Source organism: Ailuropoda melanoleuca, chromosome 6 (assembly GCF_002007445.2).
Source record: "Ailuropoda melanoleuca isolate Jingjing chromosome 6, ASM200744v2, whole genome shotgun sequence".
Classification (NCBI taxonomy): domain Eukaryota; kingdom Metazoa; phylum Chordata; class Mammalia; order Carnivora; family Ursidae; genus Ailuropoda; species Ailuropoda melanoleuca.
The window spans coordinates 119,288,685-119,313,250 of NC_048223.1; the positions used below are offsets into that span (position 1 = coordinate 119,288,685).

Consider the following 24,566-nt stretch of genomic DNA (forward strand, 5'->3'; position numbering starts at 1 on the left):
GTGACCATTAATGGGGACAAGGTTTCCTTATGAAGTGATGAAAACATCTAAAACTGATTGAGGTAATGGTTGCAAAACTGTGAACATGACCAAGTTGTGCATGTTCGGTAGATGAACAGTAGTGTTTATGAGTCCTATCTCTATAAATCTGTGTTGTTGTTGCTTAATCCCATGCTTCCAGGAAGCTGCAATTCACTGGGCTGTGGAGTGGGTTGTGGCACGGAGGGCAGCATGGCGTGGCCAGTAGTTAACAGCATGAGTTTTGGAATCAGACTCACCCGAGTTCCAATGCTGGCTCTGCCTTCTGTTGGCTGTATAACTTCAGACAACTTTGTGAGTCTTAATTTTTGTCATCTATAGGACACTTGTGGTCATGGTCTTGTGAAGTTGAGTAGATTAAGTGAGATGATGGTATAGGTGAAGCGTAGGTCATAGTACCTGACACTTCATGAGTGCTCAGCAGTAAGGTATCGACTTCATCATCTTCCCCTTCAACATCTCCATCCATGCTCAAATCTATTTACCAGTGCTCTTTCTGATGTGACCTTGGAAAGTTTATGAAGTAAGTGATTTGTTCAGTTACCTATTATTTCCATCTTCATCCCTGAGTGGAACAGCAATCAGAAATATCACCACTGGGGCACCGGTGGCTCAGTCGGTTAAGTGTTTGCCTTCAGCTCAGGTCATGATCCGAGGGTCCTGGAATCGAGCCCCATGTTGGGCTCCCCACTCAGTGGGAAGTCTGCTTATCCCTCTCCCTCTGCCTCCCCACACCCCCACTCATGCTCTCTCTCTCTAATAAATAAAATCATTTAAAAAAAAAATATCACCATTATACACTCGACCCTTGAACAATGAGGGGCTTGGGGTGCTGACCCCCCCACACACAATTGAAAGTCTGCATATAAATTTTGGAACCCCAAAAACTTCACTACTAATAGCCCACTGTTGACCGAAAGCATTACCAATAACATAAACAGTTGGTTAACACATATTTTGTATATTATATGCGTTATGTACTGTAGTCTTACAATAAAGTAAGCTAGAGAAAAGAAAACATTATTAAGAAAAACACAAGGAAGAGAAAATGCATTTACAGTTGTGTATTTACTGAAAAACATCTGCATATAAGTGGAGTCCCAAACTCAGGTTGTTCAAGGGTCATCTGTACTCTTATCCTCAACTTTAAAAGACAGAGAAAAAACAATGTTGTTCTAGTTTAGGGATGCAAGTGATATAGCAATGGATGGATGCTCTGGGCCCCCATTACCACTCTTTGGAGTTGGTGGCTTCTAGTGTGCGCATGAGGTGAAACAGTAGTTTTTCAGGCATGGAAGAGGAGCATAGGTTCTGTCCTATTAAAGAAATCAATAGTCCAGCATGTCCAATACTCTGTCTCCACACTGGCCGAGACAGATGCTTCAGAGAAGGCCATAAAAATCCATTAACATATTTAATTCACACTCTTGTACCCTGGGAGACATATTCTTGTCCCAGTCCCAGCTGGTCATCCATCCTTGCCCTGAATAGCCAACATTCATGTCCTCAAGGTAGCTTACAGATTTAAACTAATTAATCCCTTTTCCTCCAAGAGGGTTACTTGCTGCTCTTCTCCATCTGTGAGTGCCATCACTGACTCCCCATTGTCACTTCAAGCCCTGATTGATCTTATGCTTATGGTCATTTAAGACTCCTGCTCCATTAGTCATTTATTGAGGACCAACTGCACGCCAGGAAGAGTGGTTGGCACTGGGGACAAAGATTGGGATTTGGTTCCTTTCTGAAAGGAGTTCTAAGTTTAGTATTTTTTTCTCCTATATTACAGTTGCCTAAAAATTCGTTAGTCTCCCCTGCCAGACAGACATATATGCAGTTAAAAATCATGTGGGGTATGTATATTGAAATAACACAGTACAGCACAGAAGAGTGATTTCTCAGAAGTCACTCTACAATATTTCCACTTACATCACATTGGCCAGAATTAAGTATTGTGGCTTGATCTAGTTGTAAGGGAAGCTGGGATATGTGTTCATTTCATGGAATGACAATGTGCTCAGATACAAATTGTGCTTCTGTTTCTATAAAAGAAGGGGAAAATGAATTTGGGGGGCCAATTAGCAATCTCTGTCACAAGAAGCCTCAAAAAATTTTAATAAGGGAATGATAAATTTAGACCTGTGGTTATTGGCATCTCTGGTTTCCCCAAAAGCATCAGTAGGGAAGGATGTGGGGCAAGAAGGGAAAGGGAAGCAGCAACAGTTGCCAGAGAACAACTAAGAGACAAAAATGCGTTCATTGGCTTTAACAATTAAGATGGTATTGGAGGTGATCTTTGAGAAAGCTGGTTTCTCAGAGTGAGAAGGTGGACACAAAAACCTGAAATGACAAAATTACCAATTATTTTGTCCCTTTCGTTGAACACATTGGAGAAGAAACAGACATCTGCCAAAATTATTGCTGGAGAGAAATCATGTCAAGTGTTATAGTAAAGGGTATTGTGAAAAGAGTGAAAACGAAGTAAGGATTGTTAAGACAGTCACTCTAAACAGAGTGGAGAGGACGCAGAAGTACTAGGACCTCTGCCCCTCTCCTGTTTCAATCCTCGGAACACCGGGAACTTCTGAATTTTGTCAATTCCAACCCCACCACCTCCTGGAATACATCCTTCTATTTTGAACCGAAATAAAGATAATGTAACACCTGTTAGCTAAATAACTAAACATATATCAGATGGTCACTGTAAATTCTGCCAGCACCCATCTTAATTCTTTCCAAACAAGTATGTAACCTTTCGGTTTTTGCCTTTTTAAGACTGAGCTTCTGCTCCCTGGCAATTCAGAGCATACTTTTGATTTCAGAGGACTCTGTGCCCCATGGATTATAATCCCTAAACCCCCAAATAAATGGTTTAGTTGCTTTACACTCTCTTCTTATTAATCAACAGTATAGATGATTGTGCTGAGCACAGAGGAGGGAGAGGTAGAGTCTGATTTGAAGGAAAGCAACAGAGGAGAAACTGCAAAATGACAGCTGCCCTGACAAGCAGGCAAACTGACAGCTGGCCTCAGGAGTAATGTATTTTTTCAAGTATTTTCAAGACCAGATGTGGAGTGATCTCCATATTTAGCAATTGTTAATATTAGAGCCATTCATCTCATTCATTCTATCCATTTCATCCAGTCATATTTCTGTATTTGTTCTATAAACTTCTTGAGAGCGGAGGCCGTGTTTCTTCTTCGCTACAGGCCTGATGCCTACGACAGTGCCTGGCATTTGGTCATTGTCCTGAGCTAACAGATCAAAGTCAGGAAGGCTAATTGGGACTTTCAGCTCTTGCTTTTCACGATTTCCTGCAGGTTACAGAGGTCTACGCAGTCCCATCGTGAAGAAAGCAAACCCAATGGAAAGCAGTCCCGCCGCTCCCAAAGCACAGCCCCGCCCTCCTCCGACTGGCCGCCACCTGGGCGGCCGGACCCTGAGGCCGGCAGAACCTCGGAGGCCGGAACCTGAAGAAGGCGGAATCCAAGGTGGTGGAAACTTGCGTCCGACGGAACCAAACGGCGGCGCTCACGGAGCCACCCGGACTCTGTTGGGGACGGAAGCGCAGTGGCGGCCGCTTCCTGGTTGCCGGTGGGCGCCGAGGGCCGGGGCGAGCCGAGGCGATGTTGCCCTTCACTGTGAACTTCAAGGTGTCGGCGCGCACCCTCACCGGGGCCCTCAATGCTCACAACAAGGCGGCGGTGGACTGGTGAGGGCGCCGAGCTTCGAGGCCGTCGGGCTCGGCCATGAGTGTGTAGGGGAAGGGGAACAAGAGATTTCACCCCCTGGTTCATTTGGCCTCGCTAAGCCTGGGTGCTGCCCTCGCGCTAGAGATTTTCTTTAAATGCTGGGTTTTTGTTGTTACTATGAAAAGAGTAAATGCCCCATATGTGAACCTTCCCTGTGCAAATATAGTGGCCCTGTTTCTTCCAAACGTGTTTCTCTTTGCTCTTTCCCCAAGCCTTCCTTCCCATCCCATTCGCCTGTCTTTACCTCTCCTCCCAACTCCAGGCTTCTATCCCTCCACCGTCAATTCCCCTGCCCGTCTCTTCCCCGGCTTGTCTTTTTCTTCTCTCGCTTTCATATCCCTGTTTCTTCCCTTTAGTCATTCCACAACTTGCCAGACCCAGTGCTAGGCGCCTGTACCTTCACCTGTCATCTCACCTTGACCTTTTCACTGTAAACTAACACTGCAACTCTGAAGATTGATACTTAGATATAAAGCGAAATTCTATAGCTGGGGCTGCTGGGCATGTTGGCAAGAGGGATGAAACCGCCTGTCCAATGTTTGTCTTTTTTTCTGGTTGGGAGGACCAGGACTAGTCACAGATGCTTAGGGAACATGATCTCAGGCACTTTTTTGTGAGTGCTCAGGATTCGAAGTTGAGTAAGACAAGGTACATGCCCTTAAAGACAAATAGACGACAGGGGTTGCTTTATACATCTTCAGGCCTGTATATGCATGTCTCTTAGAACCTTTTTTATCCACGTGAAAAATGAATGTCAGCATTTTTAGGTTAGCTAGACATTTTATTTAAGTGGGATAAGGTAAAAACACTGGCCTTTATGCTTCAATAATAATTTTGTTAATGGTAGTGCATACTAGATTTGTGATTTATTTTAGCATGCCTCTTGGCAAGAGAGAAGTTAAGTCTTTGTTTTGTACTTAAATTTTAATATCACTGTTTCGTTAGGGGCTGGCAAGGTTTAATTGCTTATGGATGTCACTCGCTTGTGGTAGTGATCGATTCCAATACTGCCCAAACTCTTCAAGTTTTAGAAAAACATAAAGCTGATGTGGTCAAGGTAAGTCAAATCCCACTTTCACCCTATAACATATTGCCTATTCTGAAGTTTTAAATATCACTAGATTCTCATTAAGTCGTATGTGTAAATGTTGAATAGCTTTTAAACATCATAATTCATTTGGGGTAGCCTCGCATTTCCATATATATGATTTAATAGCAATCCAGGATGAGCTATTAAATACTAGCTCTTAGATGATTTTAAAGATGATGACTAACACCAGTTCTTCCATTTACCAGAACATTTATTCATTCATTAGTTTTGAGCACTTTGCATATGCTAAAGATGTGAGATGAAAGCCCTCAAGCAATTCATTGTCTAATGAGGAACAATGAAAACAGACAATTACAGTATGATAAGTGAATGCTTAGGGACTAAGGAAGGTACCTAACACCTAGTTATAGGGATCAGGGAGGGTCACAGAAGTATTTCCAGTTTAGGGACTGGTAAACAGTTAACCAAGTGAAGAATAGGGGAGGGAGCACCACAGGTAAAAAGAAGACTATACATAACGGTAAGTAGTGGGGTATAAAGATGGCTAAATGGTGATATATGGCTAAAGGGTGATGGACAAGGAGGCAGCCAGAGAAATTCATCTGTCCTGAAAGTGTTAGAAGGTTCTGAAGAAATTTTTAAGTAGGCAATTGATAAGGCTGTATTTTATTCTAGAAAAACTTACTCCGGCAGCAGTGGAGGATTTCTTGGAGAAAGGCAAGATGAGGCAGTTGAGATCATTTAGGAGACTTTTACAGAAATTTTGGCAGGAAACTCTAAGGGCCTAAAATAAAGCTGAGGCAGGAAAGAGTCGTATTCAGGAGCTGCTGAAGAAGTAAACTTGATAGGCTTTATAGTAATCAGTTTAAGGAGAGTCAGGGACTAGAATGATTCCAAGTTCTGTTTGAATAACCGAATGATAGTGTTGCTATGACAAGGGGAGTAAGTGTGAAATCAGTGAGTTTAAGCTTTCAACATGCAAAGTCTGAGGTGCCTGGTACAACTGAATTACAGTGATCTGAAATCTTAGGATTAGAGATTGAGATTTGGGGGTTTTGGTTTGTTTTTGATAACAGCTTTATTGAGATATTCATTCACCAGTTTATAGTGTACAACTCCATGGTTTTTAATATATTCATAGAATTGTATAGCCAGCACTGCAATTTCATCACTCTGAGAAGAAACCCTCTACCTATTAGTAGCTGCCCTCCCATCCCCTCATTCCCTTCATCCTTAGGTATCCAGTAAAATACTTTCTGTCTCTGTAGATTTGTCTATTCTAAACATTTCATATAAATGAACTCAAACAGTATGTGGCCTTTTGTGCCTAGCTTCTTTCCTCTTCTTTTACTCAAGGTTCATCCATGTTTTAGCATGTGTCAGTACTCTGTTCCTTTTTATTGCTGAATAATATTCCACTCTATGAATATACCACATTCATGCATTGATGGACATTTGGGTATTTCCCACTTTTTAGGCATTATGAATAATGTTGCTAATGTACATTTATGTACAAGTTTTTGTGCAAACATGTGTTTTCATTTCTCTTGGGTGTATACTGAGGAGTGGAACTGATGACTCATATGGTAATTCCATGTTTAACTTTTTGAGGAACTTCCAGACTATTTCCAAAGAGGCTATACCATTTTACATTCCTATTATTAGCTGTATATGAGGATTCCAGTTTCTCCACATCCTCACCAACATTTGTTATTATCTGTCCTTTTGATTCTAGCCATCCTGTTGGATGTGAAGAGGTTCTCATTGTGGTTTTTGTTTGCATTTCTCTGGTGGCTAATGATGTTGGGCATCTCTTCATGTGTTAATTGGCCATTGGTATATCTTCTTTGAAAAGTGTCTATTCAGTCCTTGGCCCGTTTTAAAATTGTCTTTTAATTATTGAGTTAATAGAGTTATGTATTCTACATAGAAGTCTGTTATGAGATATATGGTTGGTAAATATTTTCTCTCATTTGTAAGTTGTCTTACACTTTCTTGATGGTGTCCAATGAAACACTAAAGTTTATAATTTTGATGTTCAGTTTATCTATTTTTCTTATGTTTCTTCCATTGTTAAGATTTACACCTTTGTTTTCTTCTAAGAATTTTAAAGTTTTAGCTCTTATATTTAGGTTCTTGATCCACTTTGAGTTAATTTTTATATATAATGTGAAGTAGGGAAAAATGCAGCTGATTTTTGTATATTGACCTATATCCTGTGGTCTTGCTAAACTCATTAGACCTAGTAACTTTGAGGGGATATTTTACATAGACAGTCATGTTATTCGCAGATAATGACAGTTTCATTTTTTCATTGATAATCTATGTCTTCTATTTTTTTTTTCTTGTCATAGTGCATTGGCTGGGACCACCACTATAACGAATAGGAGTAGTGAAACAATACTCTTGTCTTGTTCCTGAGCCTGGGAGGACTGCATTCAGTCTTCCACCATTAAGTCTGGTGTTAGGTTTTATTTTGGAAAAATGTGTTCTCCCTTCCACCTATTTCCCTGATCTTTTTGGCATTTCTGGAGTTTTCATTTCTTTGTGTGGATCCAAGTTTCAGTCTGGTATTATATTCCCTTTGCCTGAAGAATTTCCTTAAAGTTCTTGAGGTGTGTATCTAATGTAGGTTGATTCTCTTGGTTTTTATTTGTCCGTGAAGATATTTCATCCGTTTTTTTCTCTTGTAATACTTGAAAGATATTCCACCATCTTCCAGCTTGCATAATTTCTAGGAGAAATTCTTGTGTTTATTTCTCTACATGCACTGTATGTTTTCTTGTGTAACTGCCTTCAAGATTTTCTCCTTATCCTTGGTTTTCAGCAGTTTGATTATGATATATCTTGGTGATTAAAGAAATACACACACACACACACTGCTTGGGGTTTACATAAATGGAATTCAAGCACTTACATAGATACATGCAATCAATTCTTATCCATGACAGTTTTATTCTGTAAAGTTGCTGCAAACACTGAAATTAGTGAATACTGAAATGTTGATTGCTCAGTTGATTGAATTGTTGATTACAGGGGAAATACAGGTTAGGTTTCTGTGAGCCTCTTGTCACAACATTTTCATCAACTGATCAATATATAACCTTGTTTTATATGTGTTTTGTTGATTGATTGACATTGAACTCACAGCCAACAGCACTAAAACTCATGCCTGAACAGAGCTTATCTCACGTGTTTTTTCCACAAGGCACATCACAACTTCTTGTGCTTGGGGCTGCTAGGCAGCACTTCAGCACTGTGCTTGGGGACCATCTTGAATTTGAACAGTGAAATCATCAATAAAAAGCACAAAAATGCAAAAAAGAAGTGGTGCTGAATAGACCATGAAAAAGACACTCATTTGCATTATGGGAGCTGAAATAAGAGCATTTTGTTTCTCCTGGGGATACACATGTATGTTGGGTGACTCACATTTTTCACCACTCTGCATGTGTCTGAATGACTGTGAAAGCACTGCAAGTATTCATTTTTTAAATAAAATCACAAATTTCAGTGAGCGGGCACACATCTGCAAATAATGCAGATTGACTGTATATACACACACTGAATATAAATATACACATAAACATACATTCAAACATGTACATATATGCATATACCTACACTCTTACACATACATTTTATGTAAAAAAATTCTGGCCTGAGGAAAAGATGTATTACAACTGAATCTTAAGGCTTATCAACACTGAAGTTCAGAAAACTTTTTGTTTCCATTTCTTTTGTGACTACTTCAGGAATACTGTAGGAAAGGCACACTCCCCTGTCTTGGCATTAGGTATAAGTGTGTGTTTATGATATGTACACACACGTGTCTGTATTCGAAGATTCTGTGGTGTTTGAGTTCATTTATTAAACACATACTTGTTGAGCACTAGCTTTGATGCTGTGTTAAGGTCTGGGAATAGAAATGTGAATAAGGCCTGCGTGATCCCACCCAGTGGAGCTTATAGTTCATGGGTTGGTGATGGGTCAGAACGGGGTAAATAAAGCAATTACAAATTGTTGTTTATTAAATGCTTTGAAGAAGGCAAACTGGATGCTGAGCTAGAAGGAAGGGGAGGTTGTAGCCATGGAGGGCCATGGCTTAGGGTGAGATGAAGACATGTGTTTTATTTATGATTCTGTCAGTATTTAATGCTTAGGATTAACCTGATTTGTGCCGGAATCTTGTGGTGTTTATTGTAAAAACTCCATTCTTACGATGTTGCTAGAGGTATGGAGCATATTTTTTTTAAGAAAAAAATTAACGTCTTTTTTCCAGTTTTATGAAAAGGACAGCTGGAGGGTTTTTTGCTTGCTTTTGTTTTTTTTCTATTTTCTCCTCTGAAAGGCTTTGGTAGTTCTAAGTTGTCTCCTTTTGATTAGGAGAGTAGAGTACCGAAAACCATTCTACTTAGTAATTTAGGATTTTAGATGTTTTGTCATGATTAGATTTTATGATTGTATTGCAACTTTAAAAAAATATCACAAATAATAAAAGTCTGACTTTCGAGATGGAAAATAGTTTCCTGTTTATTCTTTCTAAATATTTTTGTAACATAAGTGTAGAATGTAGTTTGGGTTCTGGTTGATGTTTTATGGAAATTGTGTTTAGTTTCATCCAGTACAAGTATTTACTTGATTTGATTTCTTCTTGATACTAGGTTAAATGGGCCAGGGAAAATTATCACCATAACATTGGCTCACCATATTCCTTGCGCTTAGCTTCTGCTGATGTCAATGGAAAGATCATCGTTTGGGATGTAGCAGCGGGAGTAGCTCAGTGTGAGATCCAAGAGCATGCCAAACCTATTCAGGGTGAGGAAAGTCTGTGCTCTGCTAAGTGTTTAGCACTTATTATTATTATTACACATAATTATTATTATTAATTATTATTAATACACTTATTCTTAGAGTGGTTTTTTTCCCTTTTAATTTCATCACTTCCCAGTTAATTCTTGATTATGTTTAGCGTGTTTTATTGATCTGAATCTAGCTTTCTTGTCTTTATCAGTATGTTTCTGTGCATATTTCCTCAAATCTCCGCTGATTTGTGCTTTAGTAAATTGCATTAATTTTAGCATTGGCCTCAATCAAGCATGATGAGAAAAATTAAGCTGCTATAAAAGTCTTGTAATCTAAGCTACAGTAAAGTAAACTTGGCTGAATTGCTATTTTGAATTAGCTCTCAGTGCTTATTTCCATTGATGGAGATGATCCAAATTTTATTTTCATTTTCATATAGATCATTTGTTTATGTTACTGACTCAAAGCTTTGACTGAGTGGCTGTCTTGATTGAGTGAATTTTTTAAATGACTATTTAAAAAATATTTGTTGAGTACTTTGTACTAGGTACTGAACGAAATATTTATTCTCTTTATTATCGGGTAAAAAACATTAAACTCTGCAGAGTCCCGTTAAGTAATCCCACAAAGATGTTAGGAGAGTCTGACATTGATCATGGCCAGGACAGTCTTTGACGCAAAGTTCTAAGTAACGATTTGTGAAAATTGTCTTGTATTTTCTTTGAAGTAATTTGAAAATGTTGATCTTGAGATTCTAATGTCCACACAGCTCATTTTAATATAAAACTGCACTTTTCCTGTGCAGTCCTGACCTGTATACACATATATGCTATATAATATAGGGAGAGGGGAAGTTAGGATTTTAAGGATTATGGGGAAAGAAAAAAACAGCAATACCCTGAATGTCAAGGATACATTAACCAAGTGTTCGAAGTGATTTCTGAATTTTGCCTTTATCTGGTCTTTACAGATGTTCAGTGGTTGTGGAATCAAGATGCTTCCCGAGATTTACTACTTGCTATCCATCCACCAAATTATATTGTGCTCTGGAACGCAGATACTGGCACCAAACTGTGGAAAAAGAGCTATGCAGATAACATTCTTTCTTTTTCTTTTGACCCTTTTGATCCCTCACATTTAACTTGTGAGTAATAGTTTCTTGTGGAAAATGAGTTCTTTATAATATAGTTAATGCTCTCTATATAATATACACACAACCCACATCACATCTAATGTGTTAAAACAACTGAGCGAAGTGGAGAAGTCCATGTATCGGCAGCATCTATGACAGATACTAAATCATAATCCCATATCATTTGCAAGTATTTTGATGGCTAGAAATTTAAATCAGTAAGCTGTACCTTCACTGTGTTGAATTTGTAAATAGAATTTGATTAGCTGGGGAGAGAGAGTTGCTGTGCTATTCTAATTCGGGCTTAATTAAATTTGTTTTTCTAAGAACATTTAAGGAACCTGAGTCAAAGGTTTCATTTAGTATGTGGCCAAATTCAGTTCATCCTTTTAAGAAATCGTTTAAATTCATGCATGTGTTTCGAGTCCCATGGCACAGAATAAGCCCCAGAGAATTTTTTCTTGCAGAGGTTGTTTTGTCATGTGCTTTTGGTGTTTTCACTGAACTGCTGATCTAAAAATTTGATTTGTTTTTAGACATATTTTTGTGACCAAATGATTTAGGAAATACTCTTCATTCAATTATGCAGTGGGTATTTCTTGAGCTATTACTATATGCCAGCTATAAAGGGAATGAAGGGGAATGGGAGGGATGGGAATGGGCAGGTTGTTGTATTAGATAAAGTGGTCAGAGTAGGCTTCCTTTTGATATTTGATCAAAAACTGGAAAGAGGTGAGGGAATTAGCTGCAGGAAAGAATGTTTCCCCTGAATTTGAATGATTCAGAATTCTTTTATCTACCAGCATTTGTTATTACTGAGTGTATATTTGTGTGCTAAAGAAGGAAGAGAAGGGTGTATACGCAGAAACTAAAATGGGAAACATGGCCGTGCAGTTAGAATAGTGTGTGGTGAGGCGTTGCTTGTCTATACACGTATACAGTCTGTGTATGCGAACGTGTGCATACGTGCACTCACTCCTTAGTGTGCTATGAAATGCGGTGCTGTGGGAACACAGAGGAAGGCTGCTTTAGCTGATCCACTGACTGAGGGAGGGCATCACAAAAGAAGAGGAATAAATGAGACCTTGGAAGGTGAGTTCTGTCATCTGAAAAGGAGAGAAGGCCTCAGGCTAACTTACTGCATCTCTGTAATTTGGTTGATGAAAGCACAATGTATTTCAAAGCATCAGTTCCCTAACATCTCTGATTTATTTGTATTTAATGTGCTGGGGCTGTCGTAACTCTTGAATACTTCTTTGCTCCCTGTGCTTAAAGCAGCCTCACTAACTGCAGGGAGCCAGGAGAGATGAGGTTTCTCTGTTTAGATATCCTTGTATTAGCCCCAGTTTTGAGGGAGATTCTTTTTCAGTCATACAAAGGCAAAATTTGTATTGCTAACTGTGGTGCTGCCTTCTTGAATGCTTCTGTTTCCTGTACATGTAGTAAGCCATCATTGGCACTCTATTTTTTACTCTAGATATAAAGAGAAAAAGAACTCTCTTTTATACTTTCTGAGGTTCAATCTGATGCTCCAAAAGAAAAAGGAAATATATTTAGACTGAGTAGCTCATGATAATCATAAAAAAATTAGTATCACATCGAATATTTGAACTTAGCGGAGTGTGATATGCAAAGCCTCTTATATATGGGATTTTTTTTCTTCTGTGAATTTTATATTCTGAAAAGTCTTTGGATTTTGAAGTTGTGGGATATAATGAGGAAAGGTTTTTAATGAAAGCCTGCTCTGAATTTATTTGGAAGAACAAACATTTGTTCTTCCTGCCAGTAACCTGCTGATATCTTTTTAATATAAAACATTAATTTAGAATGCTGAGTTTGGAGGCCTCTGATGAATTGTAATGGACCACCTGTTTCACTTCAACTTGGAGAACATTCCAGTTTTGTTATGACTACATTACACTGCCAGTTCTATATTATTAAAATTATCATTACCTTCCTTTCAAAATTGTATTGGAATAAAACTGCTAAACTTGATTAAACTTTAATCAGAGTTTTGCTTCTCTCAATATAGTACTCACCAGCGAGGGTATTGTATTCATCTCAGACTTTTCTCCATCCAAGCCTCCCTCGGGCCCTGGCAAAAAAGTTTACATATCCAGCCCACACTCTAGCCCAGCTCATAACAAGCTGGCTGCTGCCACAGGGGCTAAGAAGGCTCTTAATAAAGTAAAAATCTTAATCACTCAAGAGAAACCTAGGTAAGTTACAAGTATAAAACTAACCACGTTCATCTATTTATTTATCATCCATTCATGGAATGTCATTTTTGAAGATGTACTAATACCGATTTTCTTCTTTACCTCACCTTTTCTCATTTCTAGTTTTGAATTTATATGAAGGAGGAGAATGTTCTGTCTGTCTCTTCCCCAAAGAGGAGATTCCACATTTGACATGGCTTCTTTGTTTCCACTCATTGTGCTAACCTCCCCCCGCCCCCCACTGGTTTTTACAGATCACAGTTTTTGACTTCTGATTTTTAAATCTGAAAATATAAGATGAAGATTCCACAGCTGGCAATTGAATACATTAAAAAGTTGGGGACAAAAGCTGGGTTTTCATTTTAAGGACATTTTCCTGACTTAATTGCTGTGCACTCTCATTAGCTAGTAAAATATGGGTGTTTTTCTTATGTGTGTGTAAAGATGTTTCTCATACTGGTTAAGGGCCAGGATTCTAGGGGAAATTATAGCCATGTGACTCAGAAAATTCCTTAATCTTGCTCAGATTTCACTCTCCCAATCTCTAAAACAAAGTTTTGTAGGATTTTATATGGTTGTTGTAGGGATTAATATACAGTAGCTTAAGTACTTAATGTAGTGGCTGATATTTAGTAAGCATTTATTTGGTAAATGCTACCTATTGCTTATTTCAGAAATTGCAACTGAATAAAATTTTAAGTAACTAATTTTATGCATTGGAAATAGATTTCAATTTTTTTTCCCTAGAGAGCTATGATTGTTCTTATATTTTTATTGCTTTGGCAGTTTTTTGGCATTCGTTTTAAAAAAGACTCTTATTTTTAATATGCTAAGATTATTCTGTCTGGATTTTGTGGGTCATTACCTGAAAAATATATGGTAAAATACATATTGTTCTACAAATATATTCTGAGGGACGCCTGGGTAGCGCAGTCGTTAAGCGTCTGCCTTCGGCTCAGGGCGTGATCCCGGCGTTATGGGATCGAGCCCCACATCAGGGTCCTCCGCTTGAAGCCTGCTTCTTCCTCTCCCACTCCCCCTGCTTGTGTTCCCTCTCTCGCTGGCTGTCTCTGTCAAATAAATAAATAAAATCTTTAAAAATATATATATATATATTCTGAATTTATATATAAATATCATTTTTATGTATTAAACCGTAGGTGGTTAAGTTCACTAATTTATCCCCTACCCTGTATCGAAATGATTTGATTGCTCCTTACATATTTTAAGAGAATTTTCTATTTGTTTTTCATTGATTCTGTGTTATAGATAAATCTTTTAAAGCCTGAACTGTTTTATATTATGATTTGTATGTATTATATCTTCTCATGTGAGTCATACATTCATTTCGAGTTTGGAGAAATGAATTATTAATTCCTTCAAATAGAACTGCTCCGGGTGCTTTTACGTACATTATTACATGTGATCCTGCTACAGTTCTGGGCAATAATACTGCACCTATTTTATAAGTGAGGAAATTGAGCTCCACATTGTTTTAAATATGTTCCTCAAGCTTACCCAACTAGGAAATGGCAGAGCCAAGATTTTAATGCAATCCGTGTCCCTCTTTTTAGTCCTCTAATCTAACTTTATTTTATTTTATTTTTGGTACAAAAAGGTGGTTTTATTAAAGCATGGGCATAGGACCCGTGGGCAGAAAAGAGCTGTCTAACTTTATTTTAAATTTAAAACTTTGTTATCATTATGTAAAAAGAAAGTAGTATATAATTACATGTTTATTCCTGTTGAAATATGTTTAATATAAGAAGGTTGTGATTGAATATTTGCAAGTCACAAATTGCTAAAATGATTCTTGAGACTCTTGAACTATCTACAATCTTTATAAAATGTTATTTTATTTACACAGAGAATGCTGTGATAAGTGAATAAAATACCCAACTTTGTTTCAAAAAAGATTTTAAGACAGCTTAAAAGTGAACGAAGGCAGAGGGTAGAAAGTGACTTGCCCAAGGCCATGCAGTTAATTTATTGACTCCTGGTCCACGGGCCCTAATTTCCCAGATTGTTTTATTGTGATGCTGAGTCTTGATTTCAGCAATCTGTTTGGTACTTCTAATTGCAAAATAAAAATAAAACTACTAGTTTTGTCACTTACCATCTTATAGGATTACTACTTAAATTTTTCAAAAATTTAGAAACGTATCTCTATCCAACCTATGCAATACTGTTGTCTTAATTTGGGTTTTGGCACATAGTAGAGATCTTAGTTTTAGATGCTAGTCCCTGTTGGTCATTTCAGGAAACAGTTGTACCTTCTCATTGACAGTTGTGGGGAAAGGACAAAATTCAGTCCTTTATTAGCTTTTTCTGATATGAATAAAGTCTTTGACTTATTTCTTGATGCCTAAAGTATGTTTACTTTTTTTCAGCGCTGAATTTATAACTCTCAATGATTGCCTTCAGTTGGCATATCTACCTTCCAAAAGAAACCACATGTTGTTACTCTATCCTCGAGAGATTTTAATTCTTGACCTTGAGGTGAATCAAACAGTGGGTGTGATTGCAATAGAACGAACAGGAGTTCCATTTCTGCAGGTATCTATGATTTAAAAATTACATCCCTCCAAGTTGATTACGAATGTTATAGAGAGAAAAAACTTAATCTTGCAGAAGTCCTTAGTTCCACTTTCTCATTTATATTTATTTAAAAATTAACAATGTTATTGTATATTCCTGTTTTTCTGCACTTTTTGTTGGTTTGATTTACCCTAGAAATTCTTCTGATCTAGAGATATTTATTGAACTATTTAAGTTATCTGGATAAAGACAATTTTTTTATGATTATAAATGGACGGTTTTTCTTTGTTTTTTAGAAATTTATTTATTAGAGAGGGAGCATGCGCATACACATGTGCGGGAGTGCAAGCAAGCGGGGGCGGGGGTGGGGGCGTGCAGAGGGAGAGAGAATCCTGAAACCGATTCCCTGCAGAGCCTGAAGGCAGGGCTCAGTCCCAGGACCCTGAGATCGTGACCTCAGTGGAAATCAAGAGTTGACTCCTCGACCAGCTGAGCCCCCCAGATACCCCATAAATGGAGTTTTTGAATAATTCATTTACTTTTAAAACTTGGGGATTATGTATATATTATTGTTTTTGTTTATTCTGCCCATATTCTCTAAATATGAGTTTATGAGCTTCCCAGCATATACTTTTTAATCTATTGTGTTTTTTAAAATGAATATATTATCTATTTAAAGGTAATACCCTGCTTTCAACGTGACGGCTTATTTTGCCTACACGAAAATGGTTGTATAACTTTACGCGTTCGAAGATCTTATAATAGTATTTTTACCACTTCAAATGAGGAACCGGGTGAGTTTCTATCTCAGAATAACGTTAATATATTTTTCTTCAGAATTTCATAAACCTTCATGTGGCAAATACCAGACAAAGCATAGAGTTAATGGTAATCCTGGCCTTGGGAAAGTAGAATATGATTGTAAAATGGGGCATAAAAAAGCGCAACAAGCCCAAGGTTAATTTCTTGGTGTTATAATAGTGCTCCTCCTATCTGCAGCAAAGAAAGTAATATTTTGTAATTCCTTAATTGTATCCACGAACCAAGCAGATAGTATCTTTGTGAATTTTTCTTCAGCACAAGTAGAACCTTGTAAAATACCTTTATTATTACACCCCTGACTTCTCTGCTTTAGGAACTTCCACTGTAAAATGACATGGGTTAGTAAGTCTCCAGGGTATTCAGTTGTCAGTTTCAGTCTCATCCTGGAGAATAAAAGCACTGTTTTGTAAACTGATGTACTACCTAAAAGCAAAGCGACTTTCACATCTTTTTTAGAGTACCATTATTTTCAGGCTTGCTATAGGCCCCTATAAATTATGATGACCTATAGTGTACTGTACATTATTTAGTCATATTACTGTTGATCCTTTTTCAAAGTTATTTTCTTTGTTTTAAAAATATTAAAAAACAAACTATATTGATTTTATTTTGGAAACTAAACTTGGTGTAGACAGCCATTAAATGAATTATATTTATATTCTGAAGAAATTAGTAATACTTGTAAAAGGAGAAGGCGTTTTTGACAAACTTTGTGCTAGTGAAGGAATGATATTCTTTTTAGCTGAGATTTTATTTAAATTAAAGCAAATAGTAGTGATATTACTGTGTTGCTTTTTGATATTTAAAAGAAAACAATACTATGTTAAGATCCAGATCCCGTCCAGGAGCTTACCTATGATTTACGAAGCCAGTGCGATGCAATCAGGGTGACAAAAACTGTCCGTCCCTTCAGTATGGTGTGTTGTCCTGTCAATGAGAATGCAGCTGCCCTCATTGTGAGTGATGGCAGGGTCATGATATGGGAACTGAAGTCCACCGTTTGTAACCGAAATTCACGGAGCAGGTAAGTGAATCGGTAGGATTGTTTTCTGGTTTGCTTCGTTTCCTCTTTTTAAAAAATTAGTAGAATCAGGAACACCTGGGTGGCCCAGTCGGTGAAGCGTCTGCCTTCAGCTCAGGTCATGATCTCAGGGTCCTGGGATCAAGCCCCATGTCAGGCACCCTGCTCAGCGGGGAGCCTGCTTCTCCCTCTCCCTCTGCTCCTCTCCCCAGCTTGTGCTCTCTCTCTCTCTCTCTCTCTCAAATAAATAAATAAATCTTTTAAAAAATATTACCAGAATTATATGAAAATAGCAGGGACTTTAAAAAAATTTTTTTAAGTGAGAATGTAGACTTTAGATTATTAGGGAATTATGTAAACCTGCTAGATATATTTCACTATGGATAAGATTAATAAATACTATAAAAATGAATAGAATGCCATGATCTGAAATTCGTAATTTGGGTTACTAAAATGTGACATAGGTTTTAAATATGTAAAAACATGTAATTATTGTGTCTTTGCAGTAGTTCTGGTGTATCACCTTTATATTCACCCGTGTCTTTCTGTGGAATTCCTGTAGGAGTGCTACAGAGTAAACTCCCAGACCTCTCCTTAGATAACATGATTGGTAAGCGATTTTTTTCCTCTAACGTTTATGTTAGGGATTCTTCTTGAAGGGCAAAATTAATAGAGTCACTGATGTGCAATTATTATAAAGTCAAAGTTAATACTTGGGAAAACTAAAATGTGGGATCAGTTTTTCCTCAGTAAATCAAAGGGTATGAAATATTTAAGCATAAAAGCATAGATTGGCATTACAGTTACTGGAATTAGAAAATGTTCCTTCATGAGAGACTCTTTAATTAAATGAAGGAGATGACGTTAGGCATTTGAATACTGGATCTGTCCTGTGTTGAGCTATCCCCTGCTCCTCAGGGCCTTTTTGCAGTCTGGTCCCTTGGCTCGGATCTGAATGCATACTTCCTCTCCCTCCCCTTCTGCTACTCCTCATTTAAAATTCAGCTCAAGTGTTGCTTTCCTCAGTCTCCCTGGCCTGACTTAAATGTTCTTCATTTGCAGTCCCTAATAGTTATCAGTTGATTGTAATTGTGATTTTGTTTGTTTCCTCCAGTAAATTATAAACTCCATAAGTGTGGGACAGTGTTCAATTCCACTTTGTATCCCCAGGACTCAGCAGAGAGCCTTGTACATTCACGATGTGCCATAAACATTTATTGAAGGAATAAAGTAACTGAGCAGTATTAGAAAAAGTTATTTTAACATCTTGATGTACATTTTTAAACTTTTATTTTGGGGATTCTTTCAACAAGTATTTACAGATAAAATATTGCTTTAGAGTTGTTTAATTGTGATTGGGTCAGTATATATTAAAGGAAGAATGAGGATTTGTGATTTCAAATATTGTACAACTAGAAGTTGTAAATTTGCCAAGCAATTTTGATGTCTTAATTCTTTTAAAATTGTGACTGTGACTGATAAAGGATTTTCTTTGTCATTATTTGTTCTTTCATAATGTAGTTGAAAATCAGTATTATTTAGTAGGGTTTTTTGTTTAAATGCTAGATAGATGATAATACTAGGAAGAGCATTACCTTATTAATCTTAATCAGAAATGACATTTATTGGGTGCTTAGTACTGTGTTAAGTACTGTGCTAAATGCCCTATGTATTACCTTAATAACCCTGCAAAGTAGATAATATTATTATTTCTATTTTATAAAAGTGGGAACTGAGACCCAGAGAGATTTAAAAAAAACTTACCCCATACCAGACAGCCAATAAATGGAAGAGCCAAAGTGTGAGCCCCGTCACCCCAATCTCGAGCCTCCTTGACCATGGCCTCTAGTCCTGGCTGCTCCACCATCATCTTAGGCAATACCTGACCTCTCTAGGGCCTTGGTTTTCTCATGGCTCTTGCCAGTTGTAAAATCCTGTTCAGTAACACCAACTTGTATATTTAAAGTTCTTTTTCTTCACCTTCCAGACATAAATCCATATGAGGAAGTTTAGATACATACTTGTTTTGCAAAATTCATTTTATCACTAACACAGTTTTCTGAGTTAATTGACCTTGTCTCCACTTAATATAAAATATTAAAGTGGAAATAATTATAAACACTCATGCACAGAACTAATCAGTAATATGGAAGCCCATAGGAGGTTGAAATTTCATGTTGTTTAGGTGTCTAAGTGATATAAATTACATTTTTTTAAAAGACAAAAGGTTACAGATTGTATACAGTTCCTGACAATGTAGTTGATTTAAAAGCATTAAATAAATAAAGCTTTGTTACTTGAAAACATTTTAATTAAAAATTTTAATTAAACTTTTAATTTGATATTCACTGTATCCTTAGTGATAATTGAAAGCAATTCAGTTAAATATAGAGGCCTGATTTATATTCATTGGGTAAAGCCTGCTGCATTTTAAGGCCTAATCTGCTCTACCTTGTGAATTTCCTCTTATGGAAGAAATTTGAAGGAAAATAAGGCCATTCCCAGGAGTCAGCTTCAGGCTGTGGAGCGTTTGTAAACATGGTACCTCTCTGTTGTACTCCACGTTCCTTTAGACTCCATCTTTTGTTACCAAAGATTGATACCAATCATATGGCTGATCCTAAGAGGTCATTTTATTTGGATTAAATTGATGGCCATTTTTTCTGCAATCTTATGAATTTTAAAATAACATTGTTATTAAATCAACTTTATAGCCTCAGAAGGTTACAGTATTCAGAGTCCCATCACCCACTTATAGTAATGATATACATTTTTCCCTTTCATGGGTGTGTATTGTATGTACATACACACACACTCCTGTGTCCTTTATTATATGTTTTTGACAACTACATCTCAGTATTCAAGAGTGGTTTATAGTTAGAAAATTTGTATACCCTTTTTAGTGAATGGTCTGGATTTTGTTGTACTCTTCATATTCGCATTTTGTTGGAGTAGTTTTACTGAGTCCTTGTAGTTTGAAAGTACAAATGCCGTATCTGAAAATAATGCCCATTTAAGATTTAACTATGAACAGTAACAGTTACATGTTCTTTCTATTATGTACTTGTATCTTCTTATTTATATATAGTTTATTATATGTAATTTATGTTATATATGATATATTGTTTTACATATTTATATATGAAAAATTATAATCCTTAGATTTTATAATTACATTGACACATTGTGAAGAATTCTGATTAGAAATTTAAATGAGTTCTTTGAACCTACAGTTGGTGATCTCCAGTTTTATGTATACTTTAGAAGTGCATCAGATTGAAAAGCAACCCTTTAGAAAGGCAGGAGTCAGGTTGGAATGTGCTGCAGTATCCTGTTCCACAGAAGCTGCTCTCTGACCTGGGTCCCCTGACTTGCCTTGTTTGGTGCCTGATACCAGGAACTTTGGCTGAAACAGTGCTTCTTAGATGACAGAAGTCCCTGAATTCTGGACCACAGTCCTCCGGAGTAACCTATCCTTTGAGATAGCAGACAGTGCAGTTTCCATCCCAGAGCCACATATGGAGCCGTTGTTCAGCTGCAGCCCCTGGACTACCACCTGATACCTTGTAGGTCTGAAGAACATTTCTTCTGGACCTGAGGAGTGTTTCCACTGGAAAGTTTCTTTAAATTTCAGCATACATTGTAATTAATATATTTGTACTTTTGCTCACCAATCAGGACAGAGTGCCATTGCTGGGGAGGAGCATCTTAGAGGCCCCGTTCTGCAGGAAGTGCACCTCCGCTTCCTGCTGACAGGACTGCTTTCAGGGCTGCCCTCCCCGCAGTTTGCCATCCGCATGTGCCCGCCACTGACCACCAAAAACATCAAGGTGTATCAGCCACTGCTTGCTGTTGGTGAGTATCGGACCTGTTCTTTTCTTAATCCTTCATGCCTGTTTTACGTTTTATAAGACATTTAAGTTTGGTAGTTATTAGAACATCTTTTCTTTGGGGATAAGGAGGAAGAGGCCCAGTGAAATCATACATATACTCATCTTTAAATATTTTTCTTCTTTTTGTTTTTCTATCCTTTTAATCCACTCATCTTTTTATTAATTTATTTTTAATCACAGTGTTAACCCATCCTCCTGACACTGGGTGATAGAGACGCGACACAGTGGGTACCTTTCTGAAATGTTAGGAGAGTAATCCCTGTGTGATGCTAAATCCAGATTCCTTACCTTTTTTTGGACCACCCAAGGCATATTCTGTGCATGTCATTTTGTATTGGGTTTTTATTATCTAATGATATAGTCATAGTTAGTAGTTTAATAATAGCAATGTTCTTCATTTGCCAAGAATTGTATATTAAACATTGTTTAAAATGGCTATAGTCTCTATATACTAAGATTTGCCTTTTGAGTTGAAATTGCATAGTTTTATATTATAGATAGAAAATTGGTCTGGGTTTCAACTTGCTGTCACAGTAATTTCATAGTAATGTGAGTAATCTAATCTCCTTCATGGAAAAAAACAAATTTTAATTTGCTATTATATATATAAGGTTAAAATGCATTTCTCGAAAGTAGTATATTTGTTTGAAATTGTCAACATTTTTTCTTAAGATCATTGGCTCCTGGCTTTCACTGTAGGTCTATAACATGATTTGTAATTTTTTTTTTTCTAAAATGAAAACCTGACCCACATTTATTTTGTTGCTAGTAGGTCTCAGTTAGCTAACAACCTATTCATGAGTACTGAAGGCTAACCTGAGTAATCATATTTGTCAGTATTTTGATTTTCCCAGTTTTTCCATCACTGTCTTCTGAAAGTGGTTTGCATTTTAATGTTTGGTAGTCTGTGTGTACATGTGTCCAGATTTATATAAATGCAGATAAATATTTAGTTTTTGCTTTAGGAACTATTGACTTATATTAAATCTCTTTTTTTTTTTTTAAGATTTTATTTATTTATTTGACAGAGATAGAGACAGCCAGCGAGAGAGGGAACACAAGCAGGGGGAGTGGGAGAGGAAGAAGCAGGCTCATAGCAGAGGAGCCTGATGTGGGGCTCGATCCCATAACGCCGGGATCACGCCCTGAGCCGAAGGCAGACGCTTAACCGCTGTGCCACCCAGGCGCCCCTATATTAAACCTCTTATAGAGATTTTAATTGGAATTTGTCAATGTACATTATATGTACATGTATATACAGTGTCAGTATACCTAAATTGTCAGTTAGGATTTTGTCGATTTCTTGGAGAAAATTACTTCTTGCGGCAGCTAGATAATTGGAGCTAAGTCAGGGTCTGAAATTTCTATCGTAGAATACGCTGTATTTTACCATATGTTGTGATGATTAAGTGTTTTATTGAATTTAGTATAATCACAAAGTAAAAGGAAAACATATAAAATAAGTGCCTAAACTTTTGAAGTCAGTAGGGAAAAGAGGCAGAGTTCCACTGTGGAGTTACTTCTCCTTGTGGTGCCCCTAGAGTATTAGATCATAGGTTCACCATCATTGAAACTTACAGAATGTAGGGGCACCTGGGTGGCTCAGTCAGTTAAGCATCTGACTCTTGATTTTGGCTTAGGTCATGATCTCACTGTCATGGGAATCGAGCCCTGTGTAGGGCTCTGCACTGGGCATAAAGCCTGCTTAAGATTCTCTCTCCTTTTCCCTCTGCTCCTGCCCCCCCCCGCCCCCTGCAGTTGCCCAAGTGTGAGAGTGTGCATGCATGCTCTCTCTCCAAAAAAAACACCAAAAACCAAAAAAAAACCCAAAAACTTGCAGAATGTTAAAATCATCTTATTATTATGAGGATTTGTTAATTGAAAAGTTTTAGTAATTCTTTAGATATTGTCTCAGTCCTAGAAGGTATTATCATGGAATAGATAATAAATGTAAAACAAGTATAATATTGTATTTTTCTAGAATACTTTTGTAAAATATTTAATGAAGCTTTATTCAGCAAGTAAGCTAAAATAGGAACTTGCCTACATTTTTATTTCTATTATTATTTTATCATTTCTACATTGTATTACTATTTTGTTACATTCTATTATACATTCTATTACTCTGCATGAATCCATTCATTTTTTTAAAGTCATGTGCAGTGAGAAAGTGATTGTCCAATCAATTATACTGTTCACTTTCTTGCTTAACTTATAAAAACATTTTAAAGACTGAAACATTACTTTTTCAAGTATGGCCATGTTTCTTTAAATTATAGACACACACATTACCTGAGGCCATGAAAAGCTTTAGGCATAATAATACTACAACCAAATTACAGCAATAATAGAAATAGTAATAATCTCGTGCCAGGTACTATTCTAAGTGTTTAAAATATGTCTTCTCATTTACTTTCCAGCAAGTAGGTTTTCTGTTATTCCCATGTTAAAGGAATTAAAAAACACAGATTTAGTGTGGGCAAGTAATTTGTAAGAGTGTAAGACAGAGCCAGAGCTTGAACCTGGGCTAATTTAACTGCAGAATCCACAGTTAACCACCATACTCGACCATCTCTATGATTTATGTAATATAAAAGACAAAACAAAAAAACCTTTGTAAAGAAAAATAGAAAAGATCTGGATAATGAGTTCTGTTAGGTTTCCTTTTTGAGGACTGGCTATAGTGAACATTCCAAATCTCAAAAAGATGAGTTCCCATGTGTAAAATAGCTTAGCAAAGTGCTTCTTCAAATTTTATGTGTATTGAGTTAGATTTTGAAGTCTTTCTGTGAAAATCTATCCCTGGGTTTAGGTAAGATCTCAGAGCACATGAGGTTAGGCCCATTTTTGAGAAGAGAGAAGACAGAGAAATTCACTCTTCTTAACACATAGCTTGGGTCCCTTTTGTAAAAGATAAATGTTACAAAATGATTAAAATCTTGAGAAAAGACTTTTTGGAAATATCTGGAGATCCAGCTAGATTAATACTCTTCTCTTACATCATTTCGTTAGGTACAAGTAACGGTTCTGTCCTGGTGTACCATCTCACCAGTGGGCTGCTGCATAAGGAGTTAAGCGTCCACTCCTGTGAAGTCAAGTGAGTATGCATTGTGACATTGAGATCACAAACAGAAAGCATACTGGAAAAAAGTTCCGGGAGAATTTTCTACAGTGAATACTCTGCAGTGGTGATTATTTGCCTGAAAGTTTTGAATAATAAATATTCATGTTTAAGTAATGGTTATGTTAATCAAGGCTGAACACTAATTGTTTGCTTTGTAAAAGGATATTATGCA

At 37.1% G+C, this 24,566-nt stretch overlaps 1 protein-coding gene across 1 annotated transcript in view; it reads left to right on the plus strand.

The window, feature by feature from the left end:
* Nucleotides 1–3,583: 3,583 nt before the first annotated feature.
* Nucleotides 3,584–24,566, plus strand: part of WDR11 (WD repeat domain 11) — a 58,517-nt gene continuing 37,534 nt past the window's right edge. The window contains exons 1-11 of the mRNA XM_002915415.4: nt 3,584–3,748; nt 4,734–4,845; nt 9,504–9,657; nt 10,616–10,789; nt 12,810–12,996; nt 15,387–15,552; nt 16,214–16,328; nt 17,185–17,380; nt 17,884–17,987; nt 21,056–21,232; nt 24,283–24,367. Of these exons, the coding sequence (XP_002915461.1) occupies nt 3,663–3,748; nt 4,734–4,845; nt 9,504–9,657; nt 10,616–10,789; nt 12,810–12,996; nt 15,387–15,552; nt 16,214–16,328; nt 17,185–17,380; nt 17,884–17,987; nt 21,056–21,232; nt 24,283–24,367 (1,556 nt within the window). The 5' untranslated portion in view covers nt 3,584–3,662. The remainder of the gene's footprint in view (nt 3,749–4,733; nt 4,846–9,503; nt 9,658–10,615; nt 10,790–12,809; nt 12,997–15,386; nt 15,553–16,213; nt 16,329–17,184; nt 17,381–17,883; nt 17,988–21,055; nt 21,233–24,282; nt 24,368–24,566) is intronic.